Source organism: Phaethon lepturus, unplaced genomic scaffold (assembly GCF_000687285.1).
Source record: "Phaethon lepturus isolate BGI_N335 unplaced genomic scaffold, ASM68728v1 scaffold11854, whole genome shotgun sequence".
In the NCBI taxonomy this organism is placed as follows: domain Eukaryota; kingdom Metazoa; phylum Chordata; class Aves; order Phaethontiformes; family Phaethontidae; genus Phaethon; species Phaethon lepturus.
In genome coordinates this window covers 45305-58519 of record NW_010535559.1, presented here as the reverse complement: position 1 = coordinate 58519, position 13215 = coordinate 45305, and the positions used below count along the sequence as shown (strand labels likewise).

The window sequence follows — 13215 nt, the reverse complement described above, 5'->3', positions numbered from 1 at the left end:
GAACCGCTAATGTGTAGCCAAAATATCTTTGGGGTAGTTAATGAGGTCAGCAGGCCCTCAGCATGTTACCATGATGATTTTCTTCAGCCCTCACAAATCCAGAGAATAAAAGGGACAAAAGGTCTTATCAGACCATGTTTCCTACCTTAGCAGCCTTATCCCATGTAGTCCTCTACAGCTGTGCCACCTTTTTGCATTGACTGAAGACATTCTGACGATATGACACTTCTCTTGCTTTAAACGTTCCATAGCTGTTGGTCTAATTTTCCTTGCTGCACTACCCTTCCTCCTAGTATTCCTGTTCTACCTAGGATGAAATCTAACACAATACATGAGAATAAATAGTTATATGTCTTCTTTCTCTTCTTCTCTTTCATTTAACAGAAATGAGCCTGTGTAGAAAAAGTGACCATTGCTTTGTGCGCAATCAGCACATGGAATAAGCTGGGTCCAAAACCTGCAGCACATTTACAGAAGTTGTTCATGAGTACATAGCAGGTTTCCTGGGCTCCCTTTAAGCTTCCAGACACATTACGAAATGACGTACAAAAACTTCCTGACTGTAAAACTCACTATTATATCTCCTGCAGTAGAAACTGGTTATGGTCAACAAGGAGAAGAGCCCCTTTGCACCTTACGTTATTTGCTAAGCCCAAAGATAATGCATGTCATGGAGAACATGTTTTGAACTCTTGAGGACCTAATTACTTTGCTACTCACTATTTCTAGCAGCAGGTTTCAAAGCACATCATAAAGATTACCCCAGCTTTCCAGGGAAGCAAGCCAAGACACCACCAGGAGTGGTCAATAGGCTGGCTGAAGGTCTTCAGCTGCAGAAGCGGGAATATAGCTCATTTGCCATCTCCTCAGCTAAACTGCATCAAGAACCACAGCAAGAACAAACTGAAAGCTGGAGAGAAGCAGCTATGTTCGTCTCTTTCCTCATCTGACCATTTTAATGTCTTTAGGGATACATCACATTATTGCTCATGCAAAGTCTGTATGTGAAGCCTGATGGGGAAACCATCAAGGTGTGGCTTAGAGGGGGCAAAAAGGCAAACGTTCCTTAGAGAAATACACAGAAGTCAAAAGGCATTAGGAAAAATAAGTCTGATGGACTGGGTGGAGGGTTTAGCTGGTGTCAAACTTGCCTGACTGGTTTTAGAAGCATTTCTTACCTTCTGCATAAGATTTTTGTCCATTTAACCCCTTCAGTGGAAATTTCAGTCCCAATGGTTTTTGTTTCTGCTCTGAATGGCTGAGACGCTGGATGAAGGCGGCCAACATTTGTCTGGGTATGCTCAACCTCATTAATTTTTATTGGCCTTTCGAGGGCTTACTTACCTGTCAGCTTAGCTCTGTTGGATAGATGAGTTCATGAATATCATTGCTCATTTGATGCCTGCTTGCACACTTGTACCTTCATTACACAGTCAGGCTTTAAGTCATGCCCTGTATTGAGACTTACTGGAGCTACTTGGGTTCAAGGGAAAGTCTTTGCCTCCTTTTCATTCAACCCATAAGCTCCAGCTGTAGCCAGATCAAAAACAGACCAAAAAAACCCCCACAAAAGCTTTCTGGAAAAAACTAGAAATGCCCAACTGCATTTAAAATGTCAATAGCAAAATAACTCAAAATATCCTATGTAAAAATACTTAAGTAATGGATCAGCCACTGGACCCACTTCCCTTCAGAGCTATCAAAGCTTGGGATGAATCATTTTATGTGACTTAATGTGCTGCATTGTCTATCTCAAATAATTTTTCAGGCCTAAAGTTGAACTTTGGTTTAATTTGCAGGAAAAATCTGGAATAGCCCCACTGCATTCCTCTCTAGATTTACCACTGTGTAAAAGAGATGAGTATCTGGACCTAGAAAATGTGACCAGACACATTGTCAGTAGTGCACAGCATGGTTTTTATAGGGGGGGGTCATGTGCAAGTCAGCCATCTGCTCTGTCTGAGATCGTGAATTTGGCATGAAGAACACTTCACACTTCTAAAGCAATTTCCAGCATGATTTTTTTTTTCCTATTTCATTTCATCTTATCTTAAAATTTTCCATCATTTCACACACATCTTGGTGTTCTTTTACTTTCTGTAACAAGTAGTATTGCTTCTCAGGACTCCCTTCCATTCCAGTGTATGTCTAGTATCAACCCTGAAGGCATTTCATAAGTGAATTAGGGCAATACAAGGCTCCCTTCTGTAGAGCCTGCCTTTGTTCATGGGAAGGATTTAAGGGGTGTTACATTCATGGGAGACACACAGTATTTGACATATGCTAATGCCATTAACTAAACTGACTTTTAAAACTCTTTGTTATTAAAATAGACATGGGCACACATGAAACACACAGAAAACCAAGTGAACATTCTACCTGCCCTCTCCTAGGCAGAAACTGAGCATTTTCTCACACAGAGACTTCTCCCTCATTGCTCATTTTGGCTGCTTGCACCTTGATTTCTGACTAGAGCCACACACTTCAAAAACCTGTGGCTTACCAGAACTCTCCATCATCCCGTGCTGCCTGAGATAGGCGTCTCTGCTCCAGTGGGCTGACTGAACACCACTCCAGAGAGCTGCAAGAAAACAAAACCAAGCATTACTATGGGTTTGTGAAAAGTGATTTTCCCCGGCTCAGAATAACTGGCTGGACACAGCGGCAGGCTATTCTTCTTCCAGATGTGTTTTAATTGAGCAGCTCACACAAACACGGATGCATTTAAGAGGTTTCCCAAATCCTGCTGTCACTCATGGTCGCAGAGACCCAATTAATGTAGCTGGAAGCAGGACCAGGCCAAAGATCCCAAAGCTGCTCCAGGATGGTGCTGCGTGAGTTATTGCCAGCACTCAGAGTTGGGACTGCTGTCATGTGTTGGCATTAGGTATAATAGGGTTATTGGTAAACCTCAAGATTTTGCTAAGTCACACCCCTCCTTAAATCTGTTTTCCATCTGTAGCACCCTCTCCTCTTTCATGTTTGTCAGTAATTTAGGGCCAGATGTTTCTTCAAAATTGAGTCAATGGGAGCTGAATAGGCTCCTTCCCCTGTACAGTGATATTTGCTGGAGTAACTGGGGTTCCAGGAAAAGTCTTTGCCTCCTTTTCATTCACCCCTACAACTCCAGCTGTAGCAGGTCAGAACAAAACAAAAACCTGCTAAAGCTTTTTGGAAAAAACTTGGAATGCCCTACCACATCTCCAGTCTGACATAATAAACAGGGAGTAGCAGGTACCTTGTGTTGAGGTTTTTAATTCCAGCAACCACTGCAAAATGTTAATACAGATTTACCTACTGACCTGTGAGCCCCTCTGCAACTTGAGTTCCAGAAAACCTTCCAAGTGCAGAATCAGAGCTCTGCTTTGCAGAGACAGTCTTTTCAATAATCAGCATGAATTGCCAGATGCCTGTCTTGATGTTAACCTCTTTGGGGTTTTTTTGAGATTTAATCACTCATTACATATGTCAATTATTCACGTTTTTTTTTCCCAAGATAACAAAGGATCAGTGCTGATGTGGAAATATTTCATTTATTTCTGAGTCATGTTAAGGGCTGGGACATTCAAAGTAGTCCTACAGATGACTACATGTCTCAGCAGTTTTAAAGGGCCAGGCAGGTTATGGCTCCTCTCACCTACATCTATGTGCATAAAAAAACCCCCAACCCTTAGCAGAAGAAAGTGAAACAAAAATGAAGCCATGCAAAAATATATTGAAAAGTGTATGTTGGGGGGGAATGTATTGGTGTTTTTTACTTTTTAAAATTTTTTAATTTTGTATTACTTGCACTTTGTTTACCACTGGTAGTAAAACCACATTGGTTTTCAGACCAGTCCTGTTGTGTTTTTGGGTTCTTCCACAGCTTTGGTGGATACCACATGGAGACGGTCTCATTTAATTGTCATATATAGCCTGTAAGATTCCTGCCTATTCCTAGACGTGTTTAGAAACCCAGAACAGTAAACTGGGTTTGGCGTTCTAGAGACTCACAAACTACTTACAGGGGGTAATACACTATCACTTTCCAGATTATCTGCAGGAGGACAAAGTATGGATGTTGTGTTACAAGTACCACAGCAACAGGCTTGCAAAAAATAAACAAAAAATCAGTCCAAATGTACAATTTTTCCAGACAGGAGTGTCTTGAAATTAACTTTTCCTATTTATATTAATGCATGGCTTTTGCTAATGCTAGATTTCGGAGGCTAAACAGCCTCGACAGTGTCCCCACAACTGAGCAGCTTTGAAAATACTGAGGGTGACATGTTAATATGGCATGTTACGCATGTTCAAACTCTTGATTTAATTTTCCCTGGAATAGCTGGGGCTGCAGAAAGCTAGCTGTGGAGCCGCAGCTGGGATTTGGCCTTTGCGAGGCCAGCGTGTGTGGGACAGCGCACGCACTTGTCACTCCAAGGGCCGTTCCACTCCACCTGTCCCCAGGGGTTCCTTATCCTTATCAGCTGCACTTGCTGGCCCCGATAGCTCACCTGGGGAAGAAGGAAATAGAGAAAATACCAAGTGTCAGTAGCTTGGTAGTAGTATATTTCTCCAGCGTGCAGAGGCTGGGCAAGCTGGTGTAACAGCTGGGCAAAAGGTACAGACTGCTACGGGAGAGGTGGGAGGGAAAGATGGATGGGAATTTGGGTAACTCTCCCAGGATCACTCTCCTGTCTCCTGAGGTCGGGGGACACTCCCTTATCTTTTTCCCAGGTCTCTCCTTGCCCCGCGCTGCTGAACGTACCTCATCGACGCCAGTCACAGAGTAAGCGTGGCCCTTTATAAGGCCAAACGGGGTTTTGGCTTCTGACTCGGCAGCACTGCTGGTCTGAAATACAGGAAAAAAATGTGAAATTCTCGCTTTAGAGTGAGGTCACAAGTGGTGCCACCTGGTCCCTTCCAAGCATCAGGTGGGAGTTCAGTGGCTAACCAGTACTGTGGACAGGGAACTTGTCTGTCTGCTCGATGCAAACAGTGATGGCACAATGATGCCCTTTGAGGAAAGGAAAGGATAGTATTCCTTTTTTTTTTTTTAGCATTGTTCACTCAGAGGGAAAATAGGGTGTTTCCAGGCTGAAATACCTATGCTGCCACTGTGATTTTATATCAACATCATCTGCATTTCCAGGATCTCAATCTTAACTCCCATTCAAATGAAGTTTGGATCAGTTAAGGGATGGAAAAAGGTGCTCTCAGAATGAGATCAGGTGTTGATATGGTCTCACTTCTTGTAAAAAGACATTGATAGAGCATGATGGCAGTGAAGAGTCCTATCAGCCAGCTAAGTATCACACTCTGTAATTCAATAAATACTTATTTTTGCTGCTTTGCAAGCAGCATAATATTTATATGCTGCTTTGCAAGCAGCAAAGCTTCATCACGGGAGAAAGGGCAACTTAAATCAGAAAACACTGAACCCCAAAGTTGAGGGCACAGTCTTGAGTAAAAGAGAGAGCTTGTGGAAAACCCCTGCTTTCAGGCAGGCAGGCAATGGATTTGAGACAACAGGTCTCCCTCAGCCCGGCCAAATGTTCAACTATGAGGCTCATGGGCAGAGGGTAAATGAAAGTCTCTCTCCTTCTCTCCCAGCCTGGGCACTTCCTTTGCTTTTGTTGCAAGTGCCCAAAAAGGGGAATGGAACATTTTGTGCTTGGTGGGATTTTTCATTTGCTCTCAAAGCTTTTTCTCCATCTGCTCATTCTGGTGGAGAAACCAGGCACACTTTTGTTTCTGAACTGCCTTTCCCTGCTGAGCACAGTCAGCAAGGAACAGCAATGGGGTTTTCATTCTTGCTGTTGAGCAGCTCAGGCATTTTTCACCAGAAAGCCAAGGACACATGGATGGCTCCTTTTACCCTGGGTCAGACACACTGGCAGAGCAGTATGAATGAGTAGGTAACCTATGCAGGTGCTACCCACCAGCAACCTTTTCTCTGGGAAAACTGGAGGTTTCAGTCTCTGGAGGAATAAATCTGACATACCCTAAGCCCCAGCCCCTGTTTACAAACACACACACTGATCCTGAAAATTGTCTTGAGTCCCCAAAGTCCCCACAGGTGTTGTTACAGAATTCAGGGCTGAAAAAAGCAATTTTGTAGTCTCTGGAAGCAGTAAGAACTCAAAAACCTATGGCCAGTTTTAATGCCTAGTGACCCAATAAGTCAGGAAATAAAGTTCACTCTCACCAAATGCTCATACTCATGTCATTATTGCTTTAAATACAGTGGCCATCACTTCCTGAAAAATGATGAATCTTTTTCTTTTCTTTTAAACCACTGTACTAAGGCCTACATTAATATTACATATCTGTTAGTTCATAGCTATTCGCAGAGTTAAGTGCATATCCTTCTACTTGTCATTAATCTAACCAGTCTTTAAAAAGTAGGGTTTTTTTTAATGCAGAAACCACAAAACTTAACTGAGAAAATCAGACCCCATTTCTTACTTACATCAATAGAGCAGCCCACCATTGAGCATCTTTTCAGAGCTTTCTCTAGGATTTCATAGAGATTGTCAGGAGCCTTTTTAACCTCATACATTTCTCCTACACCCCCAGTGAAATCCTCCATGGCTTCTATTGTACTGCCTCCTTTCAGAGCCTCGTAGCTGCCATTCAGCCTGGAAAACACATGTTGACTGTGAGACATGCTTTCAAAATTTTGAAGATAGATACCCATGTTTGAGAGCTTTCTCACACGAGCATAAAATTGCAGCAATGGCACTGAAGTCAAAAGAAATACCCCAGAATGTACCCAGGATATATGGGAGGAGTATTGGGATCATTCTGCTTTCCTTGTTAACTGCATTTTTAATTCATTCATTTCTCTATATCCTTAAAGCCTGAGGCTTTTCTTTCTTCAGTGCCAGTTGTCAGGTTGGCAAGGACTGAATATCACTGCATGTCAGTGGCTTGTTACCTGCCAAATCATTTAAAAATACAGAGTTAGCCAGAACCATCAACTGAGGTCTCAGCAGAGACACAAATCACAGGATTCAGGCTTTGATCCAACTCTGTTGCTATCAGCTAGGGCTGTATCTAATGATGTGCTGGAAGCTGGACCAGCTCACAAGAGATAGATATAATCTTTATTTATCTAATCTTTATAGTCTTTAGATCAGGGCAGCAGCAAATGCAACACCCCTGACCCCCCCCGCCCCCAAAATACTGGATAGAAGCTGTTCGCTTGAGTTGTGAATAATGTATGTACAAATCGTGAATAATGTATGTACAAATAGCAAATTATGTATGCATGGTGTGACTTACTTGGCATAGGCTTTCTCTAGTAAAGCACTCCAAAACTCGTTGTGTTCAGCTGAGTGCAGGAAAACCAATCGGCCTTTGAAGGTGGGCAATCGGTCATCAATCACGACATCCAGCCACTCGTTGTGCTGCCAAAACTATTTAGAAAGGATGGGGCATGAGTTTGCTGACAGCATGTTATTTCCTGAGTGTAGGACTCTGGTGTCCCAGCACTTCTAATTGAAAGTTAGTTAGTCACAATCATAAGCTTGATTAGAAGTTATGTAAATCATCCATTCCCACTATACTGGGCTAGGGTGCTCTGAAAGAACGGTAATCTATCTTAAGAAAAGACTAAGATTAAAAGTGCAGAGCTGTACTGTAGCTCCTTGTCTGGAGAACATCACTCATATAGCTACACAAATGGTCACCACATGATTCAAGACACCTTTAAGACACACATGTATTACAGATCTCAGTCCACCTCCTTTAAGGCTTTATGTCCTAAGTGAGGTTTAAGTGCCCAAGAAAATGTGAAATAATTTCTAAAGCCATATATCTCTTCACAGAGCAGAAGTGGCTATGTGTGTGCCCGTGGGAGGCTGACGTAGCCCTCTAGATTATTTCTCAAAACACGAACAACAGTGTAAGCTCAGCAATTCCTTTTTTTTCAATGTCTCCTCTGCAATAACCATCACACCTCACTACGAAATAGACCATGACGTGTAATGACAGAAATGTGTCCATGCTGTGCCAGATGTTCATCTTACCTGGAAGTGAAATATTCCAGCATAATCTGGCCCAAAATTTTGATCCAGTGGCACCACTCTTGCTAGTGTTTTTTCATTCAGTGTGAGAGAAGCTATGGCTGCTAGTAGCCAGCAGTCACCTGTGAATTGAGAAGGGGGAAAAAACCTCATTTTCTTCCCTTCAAGAGGAAAAGAAGGTGGTGTAAGGGCCCGAGGAGATGTTATGGCAGTTCACTGCTGTAACTCTTGAAATCCAAAAGACAGCCCACGTGTCCCCAGGAAGCGTGTCTCTGCTCAGCCAGGGCAGACTGTGCTGCAGTTTGGAGGTACTGGTAGACAAAAGGCTCCCTTGGGCTCACTGTACCCTCATGCGGAGATCCTTCCTTGATCTTGAATCCCATTGCACAGAATGGTCCCTGGCACGGATGGGAAGGTGCTACAAAAGAGGTGGCTGCAGGCAAAGAGAGCATGGGCAGTACTTCCAGCTTCACTGCTCCCACCAGTTCAGGAGGGATAACTTTCCTGCTGCTCCTCATGGGGTGTAGGCATGAACGCATCCACCCAGAGGCAATCACTCACCAAGATCCCCTTGGCAAACGTCAGTTCTTGTGGCTCCTTCAAGGACAAACTTGGGGTCTTTGACAATGTCCTGCAAGAGGCAGAGAGACACACAGAAATTACTTGGAATGTGCCAGGAAAATATCATCGTTACTCTGAGCCCTGACATGCAGCACGGTGTGTGCCACATGAGCGATATTATCCTGCAGCAGTATAGCCACCACAAAAAACTAGGTGGGGAATCCTTGCTAATTAATTACACCGTAGAGCAATTAAAGAATCAACTACCCTCATTTCTCCATAATTATTTGGCTGCTATTGAAAGGCTGGCATTCTTTATTCATCTGTAAACAATTGTTAAACTGTCATAGCACAACCTGGTCCAGAATCTTGATGTTAGGTTACAGCCCCGGTTAATGGGGTTTTTTTGCTTGTTTGTTTGTTTTCCCCCACTGTCTGGGAAAACTAGAACTGGCAATTTGCCTTTAAATGCACTATTAAGCCTTTTATTTACCTGCACATAATACCTGGAACACACAGTGTCTGACAACCATGAGACCATTTCCTCCTCAAATAAGCAAACAACAAAGGTAGACTCCAGCCTTGTTTGTTTTACAGAGATAATTTTTAGGAGGAGCCAACACTACCCACCCTTGTGTGCTCAGAGGGCCTGGTGCTCATGGTGGCATTAATGCAATTCTCAAGCATTCATTTGACTGTTCTAGTTCAATTACTAACACCACAGCTGGATAGAAAAATTATAGTGGGAAACCGATACATGTGGCAGGAATTCCCCTCTCCTCTCCCCTTTCCAATGAACTGTAAATTGAATGTAATTGATTGAATTGAATAGAAAAGGGAGGAGGAAGGTATCTAGTATATTACTAGAGGAATATGCCTGTAGTTAATGCTCTGATACTATTGCAGACCCTATGGCATGAAGAAGATTCTTCTAAGTGGTAGAAGCTTGCAAAAAAAAAAGGGGGGGGGGGGGCAGAATAAATCCATTTAACCCCTGGATTTGCCTAGAAGCAAACTGGTTTCCTTCTTTTGGTTTCTATCACTGCATTTTGTGTGATATAGGCCATCAGGGCAGGATATTGATAGTTTTGTTCAGCTTCCCACACTTATTGCTGAAGCATCTGCTGCTGGCCACTGCTGGAGCCAGGACACTCTCCCCAGTGAACCAGCACAGCTCCTGCGAAGACCACCCTGCAGAGGCAATATTCAGAAGGAAACCGGTTTTAATATTTTTTGTTTGCCTTTGCTGGGGAGGAGGTGGTGGCCAGGTTGTGCCTCAGCCACAGATGCCCCGGGGAGGAGGTATCGCAGCACGTCGTGTCCCCAGTGCGTTGAGCAAAGGGAAATCAACCAGCAGCTCCTCCTTACCTGGCCCGCCTGCTTGTTAAATACACTCTGTCTTGTTAGGACTGGATGTGAACAATAAAAAAACACAGCAAAACACAGCTTATTGCCTTTAGGCATAGATATAACAATAGATGATAAAATAGGTGATCTTTAATAACATGCCTTATTTTAGCATCATTGCTCCTGGGGAACATAATTCTCATGGCAAGAACCGTATTTAGTTGTTACCAAGAAACTCCATGTGTTAGCAAAGGACGAGATAACAAACCTTTCCACTGACATGGGATTGAACGTTAGATTCATGCCTCATTGCTTATTACACAGCTCTACACCTAACATGGAAAAATATTTTCAATCTCCTATGTCTAAAGCAAACAAAAATAATGAAAAAAAATCAAGAAAAAGGAATTGACAGGATTTTGACTGGACATGTGCCACATTCTCTGCTATGCAAAAGAAAACCACACAAGGCAACTCGTGACTTTCCTGATGCTACATCAAAGCTGTGTTTCTTTAGACTCAAAAGAAAACAAACTGCACCTCCTGCGCCTCTGTCTCGCATTGCTAGAAGGGGTACATGGTGACCAAAGAAAGGCTGAGGGTGAGGCTGTTCAGGTGGCCTTATTTCTGTGATTACATTTCTCTGCCTGGTTCTAGCACACAGTACCTGTCATACCAGTTACCAGTGGCTGTTCATATTAAGAGAATTTCCTTCTTACTTCCTCCTGTAGACCATAGACTCATTTGGCATTGGCAAAACACAGTTGTTTGTCTTTCTTTTATTATTTCTTCATTCTTCAGTTTATATGTCTAACTTTTCCAGACACTGAGTTGTTGAATTTATCCCAGCAGTTGAATTTAAATATAAATTAAGAAGGAAAAAAGGGAAGAGAAGGGAAGGGAAGGGAAGGGAAGGGAAGGGAAGGGAAGGGAAGGGAAGGGAAGGGAAAAAATGCAATGAGAAAAGGATCTTTTGTTCTTCAGATTATTCTGAAATTTTTATAAGGTACAGTTTCAAAAGTTTAATTTGTAATTCATTACAAGGGATTGCTAAACAAAATCACTAAATATCTTTCTGAATCCTAGAACATTTAAGATTTCTGTAGAAAGTGAGATATTAATCTGGTGCAGGTCCATGTAGCTCACTGATTGCAGTGGGAGATTTACAGATTAGGGCTAGCTGAGGGTCTTGTTCACTCTGCGTACAAATGTAGAAATGTACAAGGTATATGCGTGTCAAAATATTGAGAAAGCCTCCTCTAAGATCATTATGAAAGATTAAACTCTAACAGGGTGTAAATCTGAAGACTAACATTATTTGTCCCTGCAATTACCCTCATGTATTGTGCTATTTCATCCAAGCTACTGTAAAATACTGGTAGGAGAGGCAGTAAAAACCAGTCACTGTGAAAAGCAGTTTGAACAGGGAGGCCATGCTCACCTTCTCTGGCACCGCAGCTTCACCAGCTGAGCCATGGCAACTAACCTGGCACGTGCTCCAGGCCTGTATCCTGCTTGCAAACTAAAAAGTGTTAACTTGAAATGGTGTTGCAGTGCCTCTATTTTGCTTCTGTTCCTGATGGATAATAGAGATAAAACTGATTTCGCTTAAATGCTGAGGAGCCAGAGAAGAGCATAACTAAAACCCTGTCCTTACACATCCTCTCAGCCTCTCCTGAGCTTTATTTCTTGCTGTGCAGCTCACAAAAGTTCACCTTGTTGCATGGTGGGAATTGGAGTGTAAAGACAGATCCCATTTCAGGTAATTTACTCATCCTGGAACCGTTTCCAGTTCAGTGTACAAACATCCTGAAGAAGATTGCAAGAACTAGAACAAACAGACCACACTGCTGTTCCTGGGTCGCACACACAAGGACACACAAACTCTCAGCTGCTCCTGGTCACATTTTAAAGCAAAGTTTAACTATCATGAAGCCCCAAATGGAAAAAAAAAGACAAACTAGCACCTAATGGCTGGCCAAAGAAAAACCATTCTTTCTCATTTAGTGTCACAGGTACTTGCATTTTTAATGTCCTACAGCAGTCCAGAGCCACTGCACCAAAAGTATCTCAGCCCCATCCTGTGCCTGAGGACAGCTCTACAGCCCACCTGGGTTTTGGGGCACAGGCAGGCAAGGCAGGCAGTAGTGCCTGCAGGGGCTGCACTTACAATGTGTAGGAATCTCCTGTTTTTTCATAGCTGAAACTTGTCCAGGAGTAATAGCGTTAATTCTGCTCTGCACTATATTAACTGGTGCTAAGGCATTTGAACGCCTATCATCGTGGATTAAGTTAAGCCAAAATTTAAACCCATTTTTAAGCCTATTTTGTTCTTGGTACCACTGTCGCCAAAGGAAAGTTTTCTACTAAAGGAAAAGCTTTCAGACTAGAAAGAAAAAGAGAATAAACATCTGTCATTAGCAAAGTAATTAAATGTAGCCACAAATTTTCTGTGGCTATTAGTTACAGAGTTAAGTGGAGAGAAGGAACCTGGAGTGATGCTGGGTTTGTGATCTGAGAGCACGTGACTAGTGATGCTTCAGGCTCTTGCTGTGTTATTAATGACTGTTATGCAAGATGCATTTAGAGATACTCATCAAGCCCTTGGCTACTGCTGAATGGCTCAGTAACCATGGCATGTATTCATAATCTCTCAGTGTTTTATGATGGAAGCGAGCAAGTAAGTATAAGAGTCTCTAAAAGTTGAAAGGTTTGCATTTTTAAAGTTTATTCTTAATTATGAATTTCCTACATTAACAACACTTGATTTTTACATAGTTAGAACATCATCATAATGTATTTTATCCTTAATTTCTTGCATGTCCTCTTATGTTCATCTTAACCTTGCTTTTGTTTGGCAATAATGTAAGAGAGAAGGCTGATTACAAGTTGTTTATGCACGTACATAAATGTACGTGCATAAAGTGTGGCTATACAATGAGCTACATCTAAAAAATGGTGTGAAACCTACCAGCCCTCTCATCCCACAGCCTGAGCTCTTTGCGGGTGACACTGCGGCCCCGCGCTGCTGCTCCGGGAAGGGTTTCCCCCCGCGCTTCCCCTCCACGTCTCCCTGAACACGCCACGCGTTTGGTGCGATCCCAAGGTACAGCAACGCCTTCCTTTTGGCAGGATGAAAGGAGAGGAAGGGTCACCCTCCTCCGCACGATGGCATACTCACCGCAGGCCTCTTCCAGATGAAGGGAATAGGTGGCTTTTCACTGAAGAAGAGAGAGGAGTTGCAGGCGGGGAAGTCAGGGTCTTCGAAGAGGACGCCGCTGCGCAGGCACTCCTGCCT

General features: G+C 42.9%; 1 protein-coding gene across 1 annotated transcript in view; it reads right to left on the bottom strand.

The window, feature by feature from the left end:
- The window catches only part of CAPN9 (calpain 9), a gene marked incomplete at its 3' end in the record, with an annotated part of 19972 nt that overhangs the window by 6640 nt on the left and 117 nt on the right, over positions 1–13215 (bottom strand). Inside the window, exons 2-9 of the mRNA XM_010285877.1 lie at positions 13099–13209; positions 8571–8640; positions 8013–8131; positions 7267–7400; positions 6452–6620; positions 4748–4831; positions 4408–4493; positions 2504–2581 (exon numbers count right to left, since the gene is read on the bottom strand). Of these exons, the coding sequence (XP_010284179.1) occupies positions 2504–2581; positions 4408–4493; positions 4748–4831; positions 6452–6620; positions 7267–7400; positions 8013–8131; positions 8571–8640; positions 13099–13209 (851 nt within the window). The remainder of the gene's footprint in view (positions 1–2503; positions 2582–4407; positions 4494–4747; positions 4832–6451; positions 6621–7266; positions 7401–8012; positions 8132–8570; positions 8641–13098; positions 13210–13215) is intronic.